General features: G+C 38.3%; 1 protein-coding gene across 1 annotated transcript in view; it reads right to left on the reverse strand.

Annotated features, from left to right (window-relative positions):
* Positions 1-259: 259 nt before the first annotated feature.
* LOC309556060 (histone deacetylase 9-like) overlaps positions 260-15,257 on the reverse strand; it is an 861,320-nt gene continuing 846,322 nt past the window's right edge. The window contains exon 15 of the mRNA XM_082258372.1: positions 260-968. Within this exon, the coding sequence (XP_082114498.1) occupies positions 780-968 (189 nt within the window). The 3' untranslated portion in view covers positions 260-779. The remainder of the gene's footprint in view (positions 969-15,257) is intronic.

The raw sequence follows: 15,257 nt of genomic DNA on the forward strand, positions 1-15,257 counted from the left end.
CCTAAAATAACATTAAAAATAACCAGCACTTTAATTGGTTCAATATTAAAATGATCTGATAGAATTAAATAAATAAGAAATAAATAGTGGCTGTCTCCTAATTGTCAATTGGGATATCGTAGCCTGTCTATGGTTCCTATTGTAGCAACTCAATATATACAAAGATGAGCTTATGCAACCCACCATTACATTTCTATAATGCTGCTCATTAAAAAAAAAAAAAAAAAAAACAACTGCCATTTACAGCTCCTAAGAAAGGATTACATATGAAGTTAAGCCTTGCACTGAGGTCTTGTAGTTCTTAGTCTGATCAAAGTTATACCCAAGACCTGATGAAATACTATATAAAGACTTTATATCTTCGTAATCATGGTGTGTCTCTGTAAAATGTGGTGAAGTGATCATTCCTTGTCAAAGTCACAGCTGCTACGGACATCATCTTTTCTTTCAAATGCGATTTTGAAATTCGCATTTTGTGATGTGATCTCAAATGCTGAACGTGGGAAGTCCAAGCCATCAACAATAAAACTATAAATACCCATAAGTGCACCTGTTGATATTTTGGCAAAAGCCTTCAATGATAGCAGTGATTTATGAGAGTGTGAATGTACAACTTCTGATTTATCAGCCATGTTGGCTGTCACAATGCCGACATAACCTCAAAATATCCAGCCAAAAGAGAGGGAGGATGAATGTTCAGCTACTGAAGATATTCTAAGCATTTAAATCAGTTGATCCTACAAGAACAGTGAATTTATCCTGCCTATTAAATTAGGTCTTCAGGGAGTCCTACCAGTCTCATAGACATGCTTGACAGGCTGGTCTGTAGTAGGCTGAGGTAACGATGAAGCAGCAGGGGAAGACTGGGTTCTGGACACAGGCCGATGTTTTTCTAATCCTGCCATGCCAACTGTATCCATCTGAGCCTGGTAGACTTGAAATTGGTTGATACGCTGATGGTCCGAGAACTGTAGTTGCCAAGAAAACAGCACAGCAGAAAGAAACATGAGAGGGGATCAAGTAAAAGACACTGAGAGAAACATGTCAACAAATTAAGTTCATTAGGTCAGGCCTGTTATAAACGGTGTAAAAAAAAATCAGAGCCTCAGTCAATAAATTCATTCAACAGATGTTTTTACACTGACACAGGAGAGTCATTGGGCCTGTGGAATACTAGGTGATTGCAGGAAGCCTGTCAGTTCTCACAGTCTGAGGAAAGCTTTTCCTTGGCCTAAGTTACCAAAAATATATAAATCCTAGAAATAACTAAAACTAAGTATGCAAATACAAGAGGTAAAATCAACAAATATTTTTTTTTTTTTACAAATATTAATAAAAGTGACTAAAAGAAATCTGGCTCTAAAGCAGATAGTATGATATTACAAGACATATAGTTATATATACACTGTAGAAAAAACAAGATTATTTGACAGGTGAAGAATTAGTGTTAATCTGTGATTTCCTAGAAACACAGCTGTCATTTAGACAGCTACTGTATGGATCCTAAGTGATTCTGATTTTATATTTCACTTTGTGATATAAATGTCAAATTGAAAAGAAACTGTAAAAGTTAGTATCTGCTTCCAATATGAATCTGCATGTACTCTGCTGTAATTTGGGTTTGTAACTAATTAGACATGTAATGTGCAACACTGAAAATACCCATTGTAAATTAACCTACAATTTCAAGTTAGGGGCAAAACAGCTGAACCAGAGGACACAACTATTGGAAGAAATGTCCATCTGGCAATTTCCAAAAATAAAATGTATTTCTCTGATTCCCTTTAACTGTAATGTTCAACCTGTGGGCTGAGAGCTGCATGTGACTCTTTGGTATATAGTGTTTTAACTGTCTAGGTGTTTACCAGGAGTAGCATTTATAGACTTCCACTGTAGATTTGTGTCATAAGGCCTATCACATAGCAAAAGCCTAAGAATACTTCCCCTCACTTTCCTTTAAGTCACACTTTGACTTTCCTTTAGGTCACAGATTGGCTTTTGCTAGTTAATTTTTTTTTTTTGGTCAATATTTTTCAAACTTTGTTATAATAGAATCTTGGTTTAAAGAGCATCATATGTGTGTATAGTAGTCATAATGGAGTCTGTAGGGAACACAAATGTGTTCTCATTTGCTAAAACACATACCTCATGCAGCTTTTTAAAAATCAAAATAAATAGTATTTTTTTTACTGTTACAGAAAAAAGGAAGAAGTATCATACAGACTACTACACTACTAGACTACATGCAACTCTTGAGACCAGATGAATACAACAAAGTGTATTTTTTTTTTTTTTTTTACTGCATAGGTATTACTAAACACTGAATAGGTTATATTTTAACAATCCTTTGTAGGCCTCATTGGCTAAACCACACCCTCCATTTAGAAACTAAAAATTTGTATTTCCCCATGCTACCACACTTCTTTTTGAATCACACAAACAGAATACTTATTGATTGCTGCCAGCAGATATGTGTCCCCACATCCACGCACTGAAATTCTTTACACACAAAGTGCAGCACAATCTATATGCAAACTATAACAAATCATATATATATATATATATATATATATATATATATATATATATATATATATATATATATGTGTGTGTGTGTGATATATATACATGTACACACTACAGGAAGTATATTTGTGTGTACTCTGCAAATATTAACCTTTCACAAACACATTTTTTACTGGATCAAAAATAATGTGCACATAGGTCCATTTAAATTAGCGACATGCGTGCATGTAACATTCATCAAACGTTTAGAATAAAAGCAATTTCTTGTGTCATGCATGAATAACCTTTTTTCCACCACAGTGTGCTCCATCACCAGCCACACCACCTTCTCACATCCTACATTTAGCTTTGGAAACCCCCAAAAAAGTTAATATTTTTCAGATTAAAGTTGAAGTAATAATATACTGTATACACTGTGCAGGCGTTTTCTTTTTTTTAATTTTTTTTAAACAATCTCTTGTAGGTCTTATTGGCTAAAGCTCATCCAAAATTTATATTTGGAGGAACAAAAAAAATTTCAAATGTATATTTATCACATTAAAATGAAAGGAATATGGTATACACTCAACAGGCATAATGTTTAAAAAAAAATCTCGTAGGCCTCGTTTACAAAAACACATAACTTATGCAACTTTAAAACAACAACTACATAAAAGAAGAAATATTGTAATTCCATATACAGTACAATATTTAACTACTGTTGGAAGGGTGCATTTTGAACAGGAGGGACAACAGTCAAACATAAATCAACAAAATCAGCTTTAGAATGTATTTAAAAACAGCTAAATGTTGTACTGACGCCATGCACAATAGTGGCAGTGTTAGAAGAATCTTGTAACGATGGCAAGATCTGCTAATGCTGGCTGGAGATGGTAATGTTGGCAGGAGTTGGTAACGGGCGCAGACAAGAAGCTGTAGAAGAATTTTGCAATGCTGAGAGGTATAATAATGTTTTGAGGGCAGATTCCAAGGATAAATCTATTCATTAGCATTAGCTGTGGGCGGTTGTACTCATTACTGATCAAGGAATGGTTCATTTTGCTAAAAGTGAGCCAGTCAAATGTGTTTGAGAATATTTTTTTTATCTCTGTCACAAAACTGATTAGATTAGGCTATATAGCACTCCGAGAAAGAAGAGGCAGATGTGCCACGCCTCTCAAAGGTGTTGTCTGAGCACTGCTTTGTCCTTCTTGCTCCTAAAGCCTAGTACACACTTATAGGTTTTTTTGTTCAACTCAGCAGGCTGATCAGAAAAAAACAAAAGAGCTGGGGAGGAGCCTTTGCACTAACTATGCAATGTTAGTATAGCAATCTCCCCAGCTGAACTATTGTGTTCTGACAAGGGGACAAAAGCGGAACACACCAGTGCATACCAGTCAGCGCTCTAAGCCATTCAGCAGATCTTTTTTTGGTTATACCGATTCGACCAAAGCCAGACCGCAGCCATACACATGGGCCGAATGTCCACCGGTTTCTATTGAATGCAGCCCGATATTCACCCTGTGTGTATGGCCCTCAATAGTCGCATGTAAAGAACTTCTGCTTCCCCCATTAGGCCTTACAGACATGATGAACACAGTAAAGTGCCTAACTTCAATACGAGGGGATGTGCTGCTAAAAAAGGGCAGCTTTGCCTGTGTCAGTAACATGTAAACATTGCTAAACAAAAATGCAAATACCCTAGCAAAGTTATATTTAAAATAAATGTTATATCTCCCTCCCTTTTATAGCAATTATGCCTAAAACACTAAACCCCAAACACCAACCCTAAAATGCTGAACCTGAAAACTTTGTTTTTATAATTTTTAACCTAGTAGAACAAGACAATTTAGCTCAAAAGAAGGGGGGGGTGTATTTGTAAAGGTATCACATCCCAGTAATAGTATCAAAAAACAGGCAAGGAAGGATATGGGGCAAGGATCAGGATTTTAAAGGTACCTTTCAATGACCAATAGTAGATATATTCTAGAAAAAACTAGTATAGTATATTTTATATAAAAACATATATTTTTTATTAGACAATAATAACAAAGGAAAGACAATCAAAAAAATCAACATACAAGGACATTGAGGACAAGTAATAGTCCAAGTAAAAAAGCAGATCAATAACGCTGTAACCTCATACACTTGTTTAATTGTGTTGAATCATAAGGAAGTACAGTTGACCCTCTGAATACAATTGTGTAACCCTGCACCCCTGAAGAAACGGAATACCCTGCGAAACATGTTGGGTGGTGGGTAGTAATTATCCTGAGGAAGTTATTCTAGAACTTACCAGGTTATCTTGGCTTTCTGGTACTTCCTTATGGTTCAACACAATTAAACAAGTGTATGAGGTTACAGCGTTATTGATCTGCTTTTTTACTTGGACTATTACTTGTCCTCAATGTTCTTGTATGTTGATTTTTTTAATTTTCTTTCCTTTTTTATTATTGTCTAATAAAAATATATGTTTTTATATAAAATATACTATACTAGTTTTTTCTAGAATATATCTACTATTGGTCATTGACGGTACCTTTAAAATCCCGATCCTTGCCCCATATCTTTCCTTGTCTGTTTTTTAGTAGAACAAGACGTCCTAAAAAGGACTGTTGGGTCTATTCACCATGAACACAATGGGTGATACAAAATTAAATGTAACCCACTGCAATGTACATGCCTTACATTAATGTGGCCTGATGCAGCACAGTGAATACGGGGGTGGCACACTATACACTTTGTAGCACACCACACTGCAATTCCCTGCTACATAGCACATAACAACTCTGTATATAGCGCTATATAATGCTTTATACTGCTATAACTGTACAGCAGGAGCTATCTCTCCTTGAAAATGCTAGGAGGGCAGGAATTGTATGATTGGCAATTGATTGCTATAGCAGCAAACAATAAAAAAAAAATTAACATTTTCTAAAATGGTTCACCAGCTAGAGTTCAGGTCAAACTCATGGTCAACTCAAACTCGATGACCATCCCTAGTCTACAGCTTCATAACTTCTTTTCTGATTGGTTTCAGAACCTTCAGAGTATTTTAGCATGCAAAAATTTTATTTTCAATAAGTCCCTTTCAACTTGTATTTGATGTAAAGGTGGAAATCCTCCAGCATTCTCAGTAAAAAATTAAGGACACATAAGAGCAAGGCAATGCAATGAAATGTGTGTATCAAATGCACACTGAACTCTTTGTCAGTATGTACTTTACTAAGGACCACATACATGAAACGTATTTAGTAAATAATGTCAGTAGTTCCTCCAAGCCACAATATTAACTGGTTGCCGACCGTCGCACGACTATATACTGCGGCGGTCAGCCCCTGCCAGGCAGAGTGACGTATCGGTACGTCACTTGCCTGTCACTTCCTTGTGAGCCAATAGCGGGCGAGCGCGCGCCCGCGGAGGTGCAGGCCCGCCGCGGCTCGTTCACAGGGAAGTTAGTGCGTGTGACCGGCGGACCCGATGTCCGCCGGTCACTCGCCGATCGTCGGTACAGAGGGAGAAAGTCAGGCGGCTGATGTAAACAAGCCGCCTGTCATTCTTCCCTGTGTAGAAACAGTGATCAGACAGTTCTACTATGTAGGACCGTTGATCACTGTTCCTACACTAGTAGCCACAGCCAATCACAGTAGAAAGCACACCCCTAGGGACACACTTAACCCCTCCCTCCCCAATAAAGTTAACCCCTACCCTGCCAGTGTCATTTTGCAGTAACAGTGCATATGTATAGCACTGATTACTGCAGTAATGTCACTGGTAACCCCAAAAGTGTCAAAAATGTCAGTCAAGGGTCCGATCTGTCCACCACAATGTCGCAGTACCGCAAAAAAATCGCAGATCGCCGCCATTACGCGTTAAAAAAAAAACACCAAAAATGACAGAAATCTTTCCCTTAGTTAGTAAACGCAATAACTTTTGCGCAAACCAATCAAAATACGCTTTTTGCGATTTTTTTTTACCAAACATATGTAGCAGAAAACAAATTGGCCAAAAATGTTAAAAAATTTAGATTTTTACATTTTTTTGGGGGAATTTCATATAAAAAAATGTGAAAAATATTGTTATTTTTGCAAAATTTACACTCTTTTTTTGTTTATAGCGCAAAAAGTTAAAATCGCACAGGTGATCAAATACCACCAAAAGAAAGCTCTGTTTGTGGGAAAAAAAGGACGTCAAATTTGTTTAGGTACAGCTTCGCACGACTGCGCAATTGTCCGTTAAAGTCACGCAGTAAAAAATCGCAAAAAACCCCCTGGTCGGAATGGGGGTAAAATCTTCCGGGGCTTAAGTGGTTAACTTAAAAGGTAACTCCACTTTCATGGGGGAAAAAATAGCAAATAAAGAAAAAACAATATAGCGTATACAATTGCGACACAAGTCATCTTGTAATTGAATGTTATTAAAAATTACCTTTCCTTTTCAATCTGCAGCTGTTGTAATTTTCTGGTAATGCAATGTAATATGGCTACCTGGAGCTGTTCTGTACACAGAATGTATACTGACCACACACCAGAAACATAATTTCCTGCTTGTGTGATTGGCTCACCAATTTTCCCAGAAGTCTGCCTAAGATACAAGTCAGATTTCTGGCATCCCCTGCAACAAAAATGTCATTTTTGGTGAGATACTCCCAATAGGAACACGTCTAAAGGGATGCAGGCCCAGCAGCTTTCCTCATTAGTGCTCTGCAACTGCCACAGCTGATAGATAATTATGAAACCACTCCCATTTGACCCACCCAGCACAGAGGCACAGAGAAACAAACAATGATTTCTTCAAAATAACAAAAGGTAGGAATCTGCAACAAAGTTTGTTACAATCCTTGTAATGTACAGAGATCACCCAGAGGGGAATGCTTTTTTTCTCAATAAAAGTGGAGTTAAGCTTTAAGTTTTAAAACGCCAGACATTTTCCACTACAGTTTTACATCTGATCATCGACAACAGGTCAAACGTGACAGCTCTTACTACTGAAAAGGTGCATTAAAAACAGCATTTTGTGATCAAACAGAACTTCTGTCAGATCTATGAACTTATTAAAGGAAATCAGTTGCTGTCAGTTCACATGACTGAAACAACATCAAATGGGCAGAGTAGCGAAGTGACAGAGCTAGTTATTCATGTTATAGCGCACATAGGAATGGTTACAGTAAGGCTGATATACAGTATATTAGCTTTTTTAGAGTATTTATGGCTAGGGAACAGAGACATTCAATGTTCCCTACTTTGCTACTTCACTTTGGCCCATGTGAAGTTAATTTTGTAGCTAACATTACTCCAAAAGTCTTATCAAAGTTTACATATACAATCAGGAAAATGGGCATCATCACCACCTCATTTGCATTAAAGTCAATAATAGCTTCTTTTAAATGTACTATTCAGTATCTTATTAGCAGCAATTTTGAGACTTCAAAGAGTTCCCATTTATCATTGTCTGATGATCCACTTTCTGGCTCGTAATACCATGGCATGCCCTAAGGCTTACATACAGATCATACGAACAACAATTCTACAGCAGGGCAGTCTGTTCTCCTCAAATTAGAGTATTGGGGGTTGTATAGACTAGAGAAGAAAACAATTCTACAGCACAGCAACTAGTCATTTCCCAGCTGTCATGTTTATGGATGAGGTTAAAAAAGATGTTACTGGTTGTTATGGGCAACTCCAGTGGCGGCCGGTTCATAAGGGGCGCAGGGGCGCCCACCCAAAGTTCATAGAACGATACATTTTTAAATAAATGATAATATGACTAACATTTTTGAACATCTTAAAGTTAAAAAATGTTAGCCAAATGATCATTTATTTAAAAATAAATCGTTCTATGTTTATGCAGTGAACTGGTGCGGGGTGCCAGACTAATAGGTGTCTATTAGGTCCCTCAATTTTTAACAAGCATGTGATTAGACCCTGAGGCTCTAATTAGCTTTTTTTATTTTGTCCTCGGAGCGCAAAGCACTGCGCCCTGAACCCTCTCACTTTTGATTTTAGCCAATCAAAATTTGCCATTGCGTCACTTCCGGTTTCCGGCTTCTCATCCTGGGCAATCAGGAGGCTAAAGATTTGAAACACGGAAGTCACTGGGTATCAGAGAAGCCCAGACTGGAGGCTTCATTTGCAGGTAAGGACCTGGATTGGTTTGTTTGCACCCCCCAAAAATGTTAATCACCAGCCACCACTAGGCTACACAAACAATTTTCCTTTGTTACGGGTTCTGTAGGCCAGCATACCTATTGGCTTACTATCAATTTCAGTTCCCAGCCAATGATTGCAAAACAGAATGGCACTTCATTTTCTTAGCAACTGGATCACTCCTGGTGGCTTATATCTGTCCATCAATCTGTTAATATGATAAAACAGTGAAAGTAGAAAAGTCCATTACCACATATTAACCAGTCAGAACCCTGTGTTGGTCTGGCTTTGCTAAGTTGAATTCTTACTGGTTGTTAATGGTTACTGAACCCTTAATTTGGACATTTATTGAATTAGGTTAATAAGGAGGTAACTTATATATATATACAATATACAATATACACAATAAAGACATCTCTATCATATTGAAAGCAAATAGTATTTAAGAATGGCCAGTAGTCCCAGCAGTGGTAATAACTTGTGAGGCAGACAGGTGGGAGCCTTGTAAAGACTTTTGTTATGGACCATGTACTGTCCATTTACACTACCTTTACTGAAGAATGGACCTTTACACTACCTTTACTGGACAACGCTTACCACTGTAAATGGATATTTGCTAATTGTAATGATTTTTGCAATCTAGTTCCAAATGCCTGAAAAGAGCTGATTGACAAACAGGAGTAGTGTCCATAAATATAGATGTAGTTAGTAAATCACAAAAAGTTTGGCTATAACAATGGATGGGTTTAGATTTATTTTGATAATGCTACCAAGTATGACACAATGCAGTATTAAACAGCCTTTTTTTCTAACATATTACATCAAAAATGATTTTGCTTCTAGGCAGTGCTGTGATTTAATGAAGCATGCACACAAACATGACAAGTTTTATTAAACAGGAGTTACCCTTTGGAAATGAAAGATACACAAATAAAAAAAAGCAGACAATGCCAATTTAATAAAATTATCTTGACATCCTTGATCCAGACAGGTTTGGTAAGATACAGGTTTCCTGTCTGCCACCTCTTATGTGAATGCTTCACTGCTTGAAGCTGTACAGATGAAGCTCTCTGCCCTCAGACCCTCTGTATTCATAATTTTCCCATCCATCTGTTCTCCCAGGCTAATAATATACTATACTCAAAGGGGTTGATTTACAAAAACCGGAGAGTGCAAAATATGGTGCAGATGTGCATGGTAGCCAATCAGCTTCTAACATCAGCTTGTTCGATTAAGCTTTGACAAAAAAAAAAAAACATGGAAGCTGATTGGTTTCTGAGCAGAGCTGCATCAGATTTTGTACTCTCCAGTTTTTTTAAATCAACCACAAAGTGTTCTTTTTCAAGAGTAATGCTGGCTACACATTATACAATTTATTTTTGTTCAATTTCCTGTAGATTTACCTTCAAATATGTACAGTAGTGCAACAGGCCTGTCTGATTGCATACAATTTGAAAGTGTTTAGGTTTGACCTCATATTATATGGTTTTGGTAAATCTAAAGGAAAGTTGTACAAGAAAATAATATAAGGTGCAGCCAGCTTAGCTGACATTTTATCCTTGCATAGAGAAATAGAGAACAATATCTAAGGAATAATGGTGAATAATGGTGTGCCAAAAAGCATACTCAGGATGTAAAAATTGTATTTTAAAGTATGGCACATTTTCCCTCAAATTTTTTTAAGGTTAAAACAAGCCTCTGCCACACCTGCTAGGTTAGTTCTATCGCAATGATACACCACTGGTGATATTTCCAGCTCCTGCCTTTCCTTACGGTATTGAGTAAATTGTTGACACATCCTTCTAGTGATGAGCAGGTTGAATTAGGCAAAAAAATTAACACTGTTGAAAACTCAAAGAATTTGAATCTCTCAATATTTTTCACTAAGCTGAGCGGGCAAAATTTCCTTGAAAACAAAATCTATTTTTTTTTCTTTAGATAGAGTTGTTTTTTTTTTGTCCTCACTGGTAAATCACACTTCTTAAAAAGCTCACAGTAGACTAAATGCTTCCCTGGTCAGCTGTCACTGGCTGGGTTTCAAGAAGAAAACGTTTCCTGCTTAGGCAGTCTGGTGAAATTCTTTCAGATGGGAACATCTAGGATGTAAAAAAGGAAGGCCATTCTGTCTTTGCAATACAAAAAGAGCATTTTTAGTGGTGTATAATTTGATAAGCTCTTCTACAGCATGTTTTTCCCCTTTTTATTGCTTGAACTAGATGGACTTGTCTCTTTTTTCAACCAGATTAAACGATGTAACTATGTAATTATTTTTACGTTTTTTCTAACTCTGTGAACCTGTGCTGTTTTTGCTATTACAGCTGGTTGCAACATTATCTGCTCATTTGCTGGTGGATTCATGTTTGCAAATCACTCACTGTATTGCTTCTCAGATTCAATATCCTAAGGTACCATACTGCATGAAGGTGCTTTAGCTTATAAGTATGATAGGGAGATGGAAGAACTGTTGAGGACAGGGAGTATGTGTCATTCATTTAAAAGTAACGCTCTGATATAAGTGCTCAAAAATAAGTCATCAACAGCATGAATCATCTATATTAAATACCGTATTTTTCGTCGTATAAGACGCTCCGGAATATAAGACGCCCCCAATTTTAAAGGAGGAAAATCTAGAAAAAAAAGATTCTAAACCAAATACTGTAGTATTAAGAACTATCTTTAATCTCATTAACAGTCAGTTATGTCAGTAAACAGTGAAAGTAACACGGGCATCAAATCAAGAAGGAGCGGGGCGGAGCAGAGCACGGACAGCACACAGTAAACATTGGCCGGAGGAGGCAGAACGTATGGAGCAGGAGGGACAGACGTGCGGACATTTCAGGGCAGCATAGATTGATACAGTGCCCAGGAGATATGCACAGAAGTGGCGCGATTGTGCCCACACTGCCCAGCAAGGAGTGAGACTGCCCGGGGAGACATGAGGAGGCACAGCCCGCACTGATGGAGGGAAAGGTACCGGTAAGCTCAGCAGAGCGTTGACATGATGCCCGGGCAGCACGTGGTTAGACTGTCGGGAGAGGGGGACAAGGCGCGCTATAGGAGGGAGAGGGAAGCCCGAACACACACAGCCTGGCCGTGCAGGGAGGGTCAGAGAAGTCTTCACAGCCCGCAGTACATGCAAGCAAGCACCACACAAAGTTAGGGGCAGTTTTAATGCAGGCAAAATGTGTATTTGTCATATAAGACGCACCAACTTTTCCCCCCCAGTTTTGGGGAAGAAAAAGTGCGTCTTATACGGCGAAAAATACGGTAAGTCCACCATAAATATAGTACAGACAAAAGAATAATGTAATCTTCCACCACTGTACTTTATCCACACACCATCTTGCCTGCTCAAGTGATCCCTACCCCCCTACAGAAAAGCACTCGTCAGACACTCATGCCTCCCACTGTCATGATTGGTATTTATATTGCAAGTGTTTGAAACATACCTTCTCCTGACTGGTGGTGGGAAAAGTTGATAAGGCACAGAGAAGGAAGGAAGGTAGGTGGAATTGGGAAGTCTGGAAACATCACAGAATGTAATAACGATGTAAGATTTGTGTTGCTATGTCAATAATTTGGAAATACCCATCTCAAGAAAATCGCTGTAGTCTGGTTTGAATCTCAAGCATAGAAAATCAGTCATCTTTAACTGTACTAAACACAGTACTGAAAGCCATGTAGAATCAGCAGCAGAAAGCAACCAACTAAAAAGCAGCATTACCAAGATGACTTAATAAGTGCCTGATTACATCTCAACATGTGTACATAGTAACATTTTAGCCCATAAATCTTTTTCAGGCTTATCCAAACAGAATAAAGTATGGGTATTTACACACGATGACCTGCAGGAAAATAACTTGTTTAGTCTTCCTGGTAGTGATACTCTTCCTCTTCTATCTACATACACCTAATTTAAGTGTATATATAGCCAAATATTCTTTTTAATTGAGCAGTGAGGAAAAAAAAAACCCAGTAAAGTTGTTTTTTTTTTTTTTTTTATTGCTGTCTGTGCCACTGAATTCCCACTCCATTTGTCCTGGTGGCCATTGTCAATAGCAATAAAAGTGTGGAAGAGTGACCATTTACTCACCATCCTCAGATGAGGCCCCCTTAACTCCACTTTCCACAACTCCCTGGGCTTCTGGAGATGCACAGGGAAGATACATTCCTCATCGTACCTCATCTTTCCTGCAGCCCAGGGAGGTAACACATGATGAGGCAGAGGTAGTTGGACAAGTGATCTGCATCCAGGTGAGGGCTTCTCCACTCTCAGAACTGGCAGTTGGGCAGCAGGGCCAGGAGATCTTCTCCAGAAGACCCAGCTACTGTAGGGAATCCCTTCTTGATTGGTAGCAGTGGCAATTGCAGCGGGGTGGCTCTTTTGTCATTGAATACCTGTTTTACCAGAACCATCCTGGACTTCAGTGACAAGGATCCTTTTATGAGGATAAGATCCTTGGCTAGATTCTCTCTTGTAGAGGCTTTCTAGCAATGATTCCATTCAGCCATGTGTTACCCTGATTGAGCCACAGCTGTGAAGAGTCCATATTTGTACAGCTTTCATATGTTTGTGTAGCCCTTTATTCTGTAGTCTATGCATGTGTTTGCCATTCTGAAAAACTATTTAGTCTTAGGTCTGTTAAGAGGACACACAGCCACCTAATAAAGTTGGATGAGAATCGATTCAAAATGTGTAAGAGTTTTTTTTATTGTTAAAGCGGTAAGGATGTGGAACTCCATTCCACAGTTAGTGTGTTCAGTGGGGGGTGTCAATATTTTCAAAATTTTTTGGACGGGGGCGTAGTCTGACTATGAAATGAGGACGTGCCGCTCTGCATCTCTGTCCATACTGCTGCTAAAACTTTAGCTACAGGTGTGATTTTTGCACACTGAAGCTACTGGCTATGTCCCAGGGCATCATCGCAGCAAAAAAGATCTGGCCACACTCAATGGGGATCATTGGTATCCTTCTTCCACGAGATCCAGAGGACTCAGAGTGGGAAATCCAAGATGGCCCTGGAGTGAGTGACTTCACAGCACCACAAAGCTCCATCATCCCAACCTGCAGTGTCTCCTTTTCCATCTCCTCGGTCGGTGAGCGACTCGGCTCTCCAAGCCTCCTCTCGCTCGATCGCTTCCCGGACCAGGCTTCTGATCTTCCTGAACTTTTTGGGGATAGAGACATTAGGCAACATCATTGGTCTCTCCCACTAAAAAGAACTTGGAGCGCTTCACTAGCAGAGTGGAGAGGGCTTTTAAACAGGACATTGAGCAGCTTAAAACAGATACTACTCAACTGAGGAACAGACTTGAGATGCTTGAGCAGAAATGTGATGAATCTCTCCTTTGTGGAATTACGCCCTGGGCCTGACCTGTAGTTGTCTCCGATGTCGGACTTGTGGGTCTTTGCACATTGTTTGATAATGTATTTCTATTTGTGTTTTACTGTTCTCCTTTTTTTCTTTTGTTTTTCTATAAGGTGAAAGTGAATTGACATTTTTAGCATCTCATGAGATAATTGGAAAAAATGCATCACGTGATTCAATTATCTCATGAGATATTCTTTAGTGTATTGAGCCCACAGTGTTTAAATTCCAAATGGGATCTTATACAACAGTATATACTGAAATGTGCAGTACTTGTATGATAGAATCAAATGGTAACAAAGGTACTGGGAGAGGGCATTTGCTTTGTGTATGATCAAATGATTACCCTAATTTTTTTTTATTAAGAGCAAAACAAATACTACCAAAGCTGAAACTGACATGTTGGGGTTGATTTACTAAAAATGTAGAATGCAAAATCTGGTGTAGCTCTGAATAGAAACCAGTCAGCTTCCAGGTTGTATTGTCAAAGCCTAATTGAACAAGCTAAAGTTAGAAGCTGATTGGCTACTATGCACAGCTGCACCAGATTTTGCACTCTCCAGTTTTAGTAAATAAACCCCATTGTGTAGATCACCAAAGTGAAGAAATATTTTTGGCATACCCATGGGCCCCCTGGAGTGGGACCCAAGGCAGTTGCTCATTCTGCCCTTGTTATAATCTGTCACTACTCCTAAGGTCTGATATTTTTACATTATTAAAATATGCGGCAATAAACTGTGCCCAGACTCTGCATGAGCAAATCCTCTGGATTTTCACTAATAAAAGGCAATCCAGTGCCTAATATATATAGCATCATACAAAGAATGTTTTGTGTGCTTCATATGACAAATTAACTAAGCTTCATTTTTTGTCATCATATCTGCTATGGTGCATACGGGTTAGATTGTCTCTGTTTTTTTTTATTATTGCTTCATGTTTAGTTCAACATTTTTAGGTTATTGTTTTACTAACTTTTATGCTGAATGCAAGTTTGTGGCAGAGGTTTGTAGCAGGAAACGTTCAGAAGCAGGTATTCTGGGGCTAAATGTTCCATGAAGTTTTAATACAATTTAATAGCAATATGTAATGGACCATAGGGCGAATTAAATTACATGAGGCACCACCACTTTGCTACCTGTGCGAGTGGTCTGGAAAACAGAGAGGAGTCATGAAATGCATTATTAATTTTTATAACATTACATACATATGCTGCTATTTACATGTACTAATCTGTTTT

The sequence above is a fragment of the Pelophylax lessonae genome, assembly GCF_965119305.1.
Source record: "Pelophylax lessonae genome assembly, chromosome: 5".
Taxonomy (NCBI): domain Eukaryota; kingdom Metazoa; phylum Chordata; class Amphibia; order Anura; family Ranidae; genus Pelophylax; species Pelophylax lessonae.